Genomic DNA, 9,249 nt, shown 5'->3' with positions numbered 1-9,249 from the left:
CCGAAATGAAGTTGGAAGAAAAAGAGACGCACCAAGTTAGCGAAAAGCTGCGTACCGAGCAGTAATAATGCATAATTAGCGCAATAAGGCCGAAATGAAATCCAGATGCACTCGTTCAAACTGCGTGCGCCTAAAGCCTGAACCGGAAGTGTGGCTTTGCGAAACAAAAGAATGTGCTCTGAGGCCGGAGATGCGCAGTCTAAAAATGGGGGCGCCTAGCAAAGGTATATAGTGCAGTCTAAACAACAAACCAAATCGTACACTACTGCGCCCAAGAAAACCTTGTCTTCCTTCGATGTCCACCGCTGTTGACTCGCCTTTTTAGTTATTGGCTCCCTAGACTAAAGACGAATGTTTACATCACTAATAAGCGCTGGAAACTTACTCGTAAGAGAAGCAGCAGGCTCCTTCTATGAAAAGCCCCCAGCTGAATAGCTTCCTCATTTTGATGTCCTTCAGCATCTGAAAATGAAGTCAGATCACTGTTGAACGCGCAACAAATCGGCACTGCAGGCAAACGACACTGACTCAAACGTGTGGGCAATTATTCTGTGCGAGGACCTAATGCAGAATAAAAAGAACCACTTATACATACTTCGGTACAGTCCATGGGTGCAGAAATGTTTTAAAACAAAACTGCAGGTGTGGTCAAATTGGCACATGTAATGTCGCTACTCAACCACTTTAAAAGAAAGTTTTCGCAAGCCAAAAATAGCGCTATGGTATGCCCTCACCATTTAGCCTGGAATTTAGGTGTACTTTAGGTACATCAACTTGTAGTTCACGCAGAAATGTCAACTGCTCCTTCATGTTCGAGACCTGCAGCAGTGACTCCGTTGCTATGGCCTTCCGTTTCTGGGCACGATGTCGCGGGTTCGGCCGCCGGCAGCGGCGTCCACATTCCCATGAAGGCGAAAATTACACATACTAGTGCACCGAGGGTTTGGTTCAGCAGCGCGCGACATTTGTCTATATTTGGTCTACAGTTGGTATAATATATACAAGACGACGCAGTACAACGAAGACAGACAGAAAAAAGAAGACGCTTCGTTAAGGAAGCAGGCTGTGTGACCCCAGGGGATCAAAACTATTCTGAAGAGCCCAGCTACAGCGTCCCTCTCAATGAGATTGTGTGTTTTGGGTGTTAAATACCGTTTTTCTTTCCTTTTTTCTTTTCGTTCTTTCTTTTTCTATTAAAGTGGATATGCACGAGCTGCGGCAAGTTTCGCTTCTCTCTCCTCTCTTCGGGTTTTGGGGAAAAGGGGAAGATAATTTAGTGACACGAAAACTTTTGCCGTCGGGTTTCTTTTTTTCTTTGCGGGTCGACTTATAAATACGAAGAGATCGCCATTTAGTAGAGATTTCCTCGAGTGTGCAATAAGAACTACGGCGTAACTGATTGTGGCTTCCATTCATTGCATATGTTAGCGATATTTGTATTATATATATGATATATTATATGTTTGTATTAAAAGCATACGTAGAATGATGACGTTGTGGCAAGCTTAGTCGAGAGTCACCGCATGCGTTTTCTCGTGATGAGCTAGCAGATTCGTCGATTGGAAAATTGCCGACTTTCTGTCTGTATGATTGCATCCTTCTGAAAGGCAGGCAAGGCATCTCGGCCCACTAACCTGTAACTTCCCTACAAGCTCGTCATTCAAAGCCGCTCTGGCATCGAATCACCCTCACTTAGTAGTGCTTAAATTAGTTGTGTTCACTACGAACTAAGCACAGATAATCTTAAGCCTGTATTATATGGAAAGCAAGCAATTCAGATGGCCATACCAATTTTGCGGTCCATGGCGTTACCAGCAGAGTTCCTAGGATGTAGCATCCGTGCAAACCATTGGAGGCCAGTGCCCCGAATACTTTTCGAGGAGCCAGCTGCACAGAAAACTTGAAACTTTTGTCTTTCGCACACGGTAGCCATCAGTGTGTACTGTTGGAGAAATCTCAAAACTATATGTGTTCGTATCGACTCTGACATATTTGCGGCAATGACAAAATTGTGCATAGGCTTAAGCACTACTACGTCGGCATTGAACTGTTCCGGTCCCAACACCAAAGGACCACGTTTCTTTAAAATTTCTTGTCATCACTTTGGAGGGACGCCCATTACTGTGAAATATATCTCAACCTGCCCGTACTGGGTATTTCTGAACATTGTGTGAGACGGCCCACAATGCCAGTTCGATCTTCAGCTACTTCCTAACGAGTACTGTTGCGTTTTCATCACTAGAGACGTTTTGTATGGTTGTAAAAGTTTATTCACACAATGGGAACCAATAAAATGCCAACATGAATTAATAAGAAAACAACGGACGCCTTCAGCGCATGTCGTCCAGTCGATTAGGACAGCGTGTGTCCCAACTAAGGTTAGCCAAGCTGTCCAAAGAAAAAAGAAAGATTAAAAATACTGTGCAAGATACGATCTTTAAAACACACGGTGTTCGGTCGTCAAGCCTCTGACGAATGGACACGGAAGGTCGTAAAATGGTATGTTGCATCATGTTTTCTTTTTACTTATTTTTCTTTCAACAACTTGGCTAAAGTAAGCTGGTACATACTGTTTAGCTACACGCGGCATAAGTATATCCAGATCATTCAGATATATTCTTGTGCACATTTGTCATCACTCCAGCGAGCCGCCATACTTTTCGCTTTACTGTACAGATTTACAAAGAGGAAATACAGCAAGCATGTTATACCAATAAAATCCGACACCAGTTTTTTTACATTGCTGCGACTGTGGTTTCTATCAAACTAAAGCAATAAATCATGAGTCATTGTACTCTGTAAAGGTGCATGACAGCGAAGCTGTTTAGCACACCGTACAGAGGCGACACAGAACTTTGAACAAAGGTACGAACATATTTACTTATGTGCATTTCCGTGGACGACTATATATATATATATATAGTCGTCCACGGAAATGCACATAAGTAAATGTGTTCAAAAATGCCCGGAAGCCTAACCATAAACAAGCTTGCGAGAATCATTTTTTTGTATGTTTTGACCTGCTTGTGAAATCAATCGTGGCGTATGAATAGAAAGAACAGCTTACAAAATAGTGTTCGCGCCTGTCATCACGCTGCTCCCGAACGACTTGTGTTGGCGAAGACGGCGGGCGTTATGCAACCGTACGACGCCCATCCCCATCCATTGAATTGTGGAACCAACTTCCCCCTAACATACGAAAATTGACATTTGATTATTTAGTTAAGGCAATCACTGGTTGATGCCCGTGATTCCTTAGATCATGTATTATTCAATATGTTTATATGCATATATGTATGTACTGAGACCATTTTTTTAACATATTCTTTATACTAGTGCTTTGCTTTGTACCTTTGATTTGTGTACCCCCTTTTTGCTCTGGGTGTGGCACCCTTGATTTTGTACCCCACTCCTGCGATAACCCTCTTAAGGTTGCACCATGAATTAATTAATTAATATAATAAATGTAACGATGTACAACGTGCAATGCTACTACATACAACTCTTTTACCAGTATGTACTGCGCCATCAGTTCACTATCATACCAAGAATGACGCAACAATACAGTTTATGATGGGAGGGAAGTGTTGAAGGGAAGGAGGGAGCCCGCTGCTTTCATTCTCTTCCGCTGCTTCGCCGATGCACACGCGATAGGGGAGACTGGCGCCTACACCTAACGCCCTCTGAACACAACGACGCGAAACCACGACCCACTAAATGTATATGTCATGGACAAGAGGAAACGGTGGGTGGGCCGATCTCAAAGCCAATGCAATACTGGGACATGATCCTATTCTGCGCTGTAACGGGCCGAAGTAATTTTCGTTGTGCAAGTAAGATGTATATTAACTTTTTATGGCACTGTTGATGGGCCTAAATTGTTTTGTGATGTCCTAATATGCATTAGAGCTATTCGCTGCTTCCTTGTATGTGTGTGTGCATAGTGCAAAAACAGAATATGGGGCTCTATTCTGCACATTCCGCCATTTTCTTCAAGGCGTGACGTAGACGCGACGCGTACAAAATAGCACTGATGGCCCCGTTTTGCTTTTGTAACATGACGCAAACTTGACGTTTGCTTAAGAAACTGAAATTAAGGCACCGAACATAACGTTCTTGGTAAAGCAAAACAGTTTTTCCTCCTCAGTAAAAAATAAAGCAGCTAGCTCAAAGCCTATGATTACTCTGTCGCAAACGCTTCTCGCTTGCGTCGTCTGCTGCGCACAAGCCGTCGTCTGCCTCATTAACTAGGATGCGTGTACAGGCGCCCAAATCTTTAACTGGCGTGCGCGAGCGGCGACTTTTCCGTGCGTCAGCGCCGTATGACGGGGCGCGGCTGGAAAGAGTCTGAGGCTAAGCGCATGCGGACAAAGCGCGCTCAGCTGGGCCCATCGTCTGCTAAGCTGTTTCCAGCCTCGCCCCGTCATACGGCGCTGACGCACGGAAAAGTCGCCGCTCGCGCACGCCAGTTAAAGATTTGGGCGCCTGTACCTGGGAAACGGAATGAGTCATCGTACGTTAGCGCCAACGCGCTTCTTTTCTACCTTCACACAGCATACGCGACCTACCAGTACTGATGAGCGCACGTTCTAGGCCACGTTATCACTATCTCGCGAAGCGCAAGTGACTCAGCCCGACTCGGCTGGCTGAGAAACGGCCGAATATCACCGATAAAGCGTTGCGCGCACCAGAGGTGTCGGCTTGCGCGACGCAAGCGCCGGCGCTGCCATCTCTTGTTCACTTCGCTGGTTACTCGCACCGCGTGAGGAAACTTCAAGGCGCTCCCTTGCGTACATTCCGTTTTATAAATTAAAAAGCCGCTCATAATTTCTTATTGTGCGAGAAGGCATGAATCTTGATTACAGTACACAGGCAGCAGTGAAAAGTGGACAACGTTGCAGAAAGTTTGCTATGTTCAACCAATATTATTTCCTATAAACGCGTTCTTTTGAAAAATGATGACCCAAAACATAAATGCCAACACCACCTGAGAGCGATGCAAATACTATGAGCGTGCGTTATGAAGAAAATATTTTCATGGCGCCAAACTATGGGGAAAGTGTGACGATACGCATTCCTCTCGGCGGCCATTGCATATGACTCCTCATTAGCATGATTCGCGCGGCTCTTCGCACCACAAATTATGGCGGAAAATCTCTGCAATGGTGGCCCAATGCAACGTCAAGCAACGTCGAATTGACGTTTACGAAACGGCCTTTCCTGTGACACTTCCCACGGCATATTCCTTCAGCCAATCAGCAAGCTGACATGGCGCTTGTCTTGGATCGCCACCACATATTCGCGAAATGGCAGGCGAATTGCACTGGCTTCTGTACGCTACCGCTCACTTGCTATTTGAAGCGCTAACGTCGCAATATAGCTGCTAAGGACCAAAAAAGTGTATTAGTCGATAAAATTCGCAGCCCACGTCAGGTTTCGTCATCTTGATGAAAACGGAAAATTGCATATCTGTTCCCCGGCACAAATTTCAAGGCACCTGAGTTCTCGACAGCCAATCAGAGAATAAACATGGCGCATAATGGCGGCCGTGCAGCTACCATTAGTGTCGAGAATAGAGCTTCTGTTCTAAGCTGCATGGGCCCACTGCAGAGTCAGGAAAAATCCCGGTACATGCCGCCTCACTCCATTACCCTCCCATAAACCTCGCCAACACTGGCGCCGTCAATAAAAGTAGCCGCAGCGTGTTCTACGAGTATAGTATTCCACGTTTGGTTAGCAACACCAATTCCTCGACCTTAGTTGAACAAATAAAAAGAAACGATTGTACATCGGTGGTAGCTCTTTAAACAGTGGATTAATCAGTTCGAACCTCGTTCTGGCAGAAGGGCTCGAGGATGCCGCAGGACACGCCCTGCAGGAATGACGTCAAGTACAGGAAGCGCAGCAGCGTCTTGCTCGCGGTCTCGATGCCCTGCTCCAAGTCCAGGCTGTCCCGACCAGGGCTGCCTGGCGGCGCTGGACTCGGGCACGCCGCGTCGTACCCGGTGCTAGCCATTGCCGTCACGCTCAGGCTGGCCGCATCTGGTGAGTGAGGCGGCGCCAGGGCACGCCGGCATTTATAGGTTAAGTTTACCGCACTACTCGGGCCGATGCTCTATAAAACAAACGGACCTGTCAGTTAGGAGCATTTGCTTACTGTTGCGCTCAGTGATGAGGTATTGACGTGCTGGCGCAACGCCAGAAACGCCTGAACCGCTTGCCGATTACTACACATTTTCTCGGCACGTTGAGAATGCTACCGTATTAACAGCCTAACGAGACCCCGGTCAAGGGCTGTGACTAATCTAGAGAACAGCAACTACTCGTGGCCGCGACCGGATTCAAAGGCCTCGTCGATGTATAGTGGCATCCTGAAGCTTACAGCAACCAGCGTTCTCTGTTTTGAGAGATCATTTGAATAGGTATTCGAGACGATTTGTGAGCGACGGCACCTTGCAGCACATAGAAGCTGTAGGCACTCTCTTACAAGTGGAACTTACCGAATTTTCGTTCACCATGATCGTTAGGGCTGGTACTTGTGCTCGCGTGCATCTGGCTAGAGCTGGAAAACAGTGTGCGGCGAGTCGTGCAAATGTGTAATGGAATACATTGCTGGAAACATTCGTTGGTTTAAGTTATTGCTCTTCCTAAATTTATCAGAATTTGAAAGAGTATGGCATGGATTTGAGAAATAGAATATACCATAGGATATAGCCAGAATGGAGGGAAAAATTTAGAGATAATCACTAGTAACTACCATGGTGTAATTATATTGCGCCTCTCTTATTGCACAGTTGATTCAAATGCACTGTGCACTGCCTTCTGCTTCTGCCACCATGAGCAGGTTCGTCAACTCGGCGCAATGAAACCGCTACAGAGCGGTAACGATTCTGCCTAAAAAACGATGGTAAACAGCTACCACATATACTCACATGCAATTAGATAGTTTCCTTACAGAAGATTACGAAGTGATCAGTGGTACTGCATGCAGGAAAGCATTACTCCAACCATGAGTAGAGAAGCAGCACAGTGGCTGTTAAGAAGTGCGATGCATTGACCGGTTGCCGCGCAAAGCAGCGAGTCGACGGTCATTATTTCCTGATGCTCACTTGGTGAAAACGCAAGCCTACTATTCTTTCCTCAAGGTTGTTGTTATTGGTTTGTTTTTTCGCAGCAACCACACACCGCTTGCTCGTCTTACGCTCGCTGTGTAAATGACGCAGCCTGCTTAGGAGATCAATTTCACTGCCACCTGGAACAACTGCATCGTCCGAACCATGTCGAGGGCACTATGCAGACCTTATTATTCTTCTTACGACTGCTGAGCGGCGTCTTAAAATTGAGCAAGAAGAAATCACGTATTCGTGTAACAACACAATGCAGCAGAAGCCAATCGACAATGCAAAATTTACCAAGATGGAGAGAACTTGCTTGGGTGATTGCTCCTTATACCATGGCGCGTACCCACTACGGGGCACTGGCCAAGAAGCCGGCTGTTTAGCGCAGTAGAGGAGATAAAACATTAAACAGAAAGTGAAAGTCATGGTACGAAGTTGTACGAAAAATAAACATTAGACTTTAGGGTGACTTCCTTTTTTCCTTGGAGAACATGCGCTTTATAAAAGTATGGTAAACTTGAAGGAGGTTTGTGGTTCAATTAGTAGTTTTGTTAAATATCAATAATTTACTCAGTAAATTAACCAGGTATTCTCCTTGTGTCACAAAGTAATTTGCAGATGGTCATGCATACGTTTCTTCGGATAAAACCCAAGGAAGAGAATATTTTGATGATTTATAGAAATGCATACTTTCGGAAAGGAATTTAAATGCTTTTTTAAATAATTAAATTTAAATACTATTTAAAATTTTTAGATAGACGGCAGATTAATAAGAAATTATAACAATGAATAAGAATACGGCAGTGTTGTTTTATGAGAAAGATTTTCTGTTGATGTACGGGACACAGTTGATTGACCCAAGAAAAGATCCATTTGGTTAAATCGCGCTATTGCAATTGTCACTTTTGAATAAACTCGAAACAAAGAACATTTCCTGAGCCTAGCAGCATTGATATAAGCCAAATTTAGAATAAAGACATCACTGTTCTATCAACGAATGCACGCGCAAGTGTGTCGGCCATTTGATAAGGTCCATAAGGTGAAGGAGGAAGAAGAAAAAGAAGAAACAAACCACGGAGACTTGGTACCCATATCAAGCACACCAGACGTTAATTCAAAGTGACTAACGGCTATAACACATTGAAGACGGCATTGTCTGAGTATGAGGCGAATGCTATGCACACTGACAGGGCCACCCACCGCGGCCACCCATTGCTGTGGCTTAGCGGCTATGGCGTTGCGCTGCTTAGGCACGAAATTGCGGGATCGGATCTCGGCCGTGGTAGATGCATTTCAATGGAGAAGAAATGCAAAAATGCCCGTGGTCCCGCGCATTGGGGGCACATTAAGGAACCCCTGGCGGTCAAAATTATTCCGGAGTCCCCCACTACGGCACGCCTCTTAATCAAATTGTGGTTCTGGCACGTAATTAATACCCCGGAATTCATTCATTCATTCATTCAATCATTCATTCATTCATTCATTCATTCAAGGAATCAGCCTCTAATGCTGCCGTCGAAGAAATTATTGAAAGTATTCGAAGAGCTAAAACAATCGCTAATAATTCTACCCGAAATATGGGTTTAAAACCAGACAGTATACTCAGTACATCAATGATGAATGAAACCACGATTAAGACTCGAAGAAAAATGGCCACACCCTCTTTTTCTTCGCGCACTGATGCCCTTCTGGTGCAATTGCTGTAGATATCATTGAGTTTCTCACTATATTACCTAGAGGGAAATCTGGCGCTGCTGTGCTGTGGTATGCGTGGGAATGCCGGTATATTGTGACTTCGGATTGGCATCGTTCTCTCAGAGCCAGGCAGGCACCGTTCCTTCTGTCACAATGATTCATTTTCTACTAAAACTGCACGTAGGAAGCCGTTCTACCTTTATTATTACACAAAAACGTGTTTTGTTTAACTATGAGAACTTGCTATTGCATGTGATATGATACGTATAAAGAATCAGCGGGCCACTAAAGTTGGAGGACAGACGACAAGATTCGCGTTCGTTTTGAAACAGTTTGTCGTCTGTTCTTGTTTTTCTTCCCTTCGTCATGCATTGTACGTGAGTAAAGGTGCAATTCGCGTGAATGGAAACATTTTATGAAGATTTTACTTTAAGGA

The 9,249-nt window shown here is 44.9% G+C and overlaps 1 protein-coding gene across 1 annotated transcript; it reads right to left on the bottom strand.

Moving 5' to 3' along the window:
* Window positions 1-70: 70 nt before the first annotated feature.
* Window positions 71-6,566, bottom strand: LOC142577727 (uncharacterized). Its single transcript, XM_075687180.1, has 3 exons — window positions 5,831-6,566; window positions 1,789-1,887; window positions 71-462 (listed from the first exon to the last, which is right to left on the bottom strand). The coding sequence occupies exons 1-3, from the start codon at window positions 6,014-6,016 to the stop codon at window positions 382-384; spliced, it is 366 nt and encodes a 121-aa protein (XP_075543295.1). The 5' UTR covers window positions 6,017-6,566; the 3' UTR covers window positions 71-381.
* Window positions 6,567-9,249: the final 2,683 nt, after the last annotated feature.

Source organism: Dermacentor variabilis, chromosome 4, assembly GCF_050947875.1.
Source record: "Dermacentor variabilis isolate Ectoservices chromosome 4, ASM5094787v1, whole genome shotgun sequence".
In the NCBI taxonomy this organism is placed as follows: Eukaryota; Metazoa; Arthropoda; class Arachnida; order Ixodida; family Ixodidae; genus Dermacentor; species Dermacentor variabilis.
This window is presented reverse-complemented; position numbering and strand designations above follow the sequence as displayed.

Excerpts from the sequence above, each read along its gene's own strand:
- LOC142577727 (XM_075687180.1), bottom strand. The coding sequence starts at position 6,016 with ATGGCTAGCACCGGGTACGACGCGGCGTGCCCGAGTCCAGCGCCGCCA. Across the intron at positions 1,888-5,830 it reads AGCCCTTCTGCCAGAACGAG|CTGGCTCCTCGAAAAGTATT; the intron begins GTTCGAACTGAT and ends TTTTCTGTGCAG. Across the intron at positions 463-1,788 it reads CGCCATGGACCGCAAAATTG|ATGCTGAAGGACATCAAAAT; the intron begins GTATGGCCATCT and ends CTTCATTTTCAG.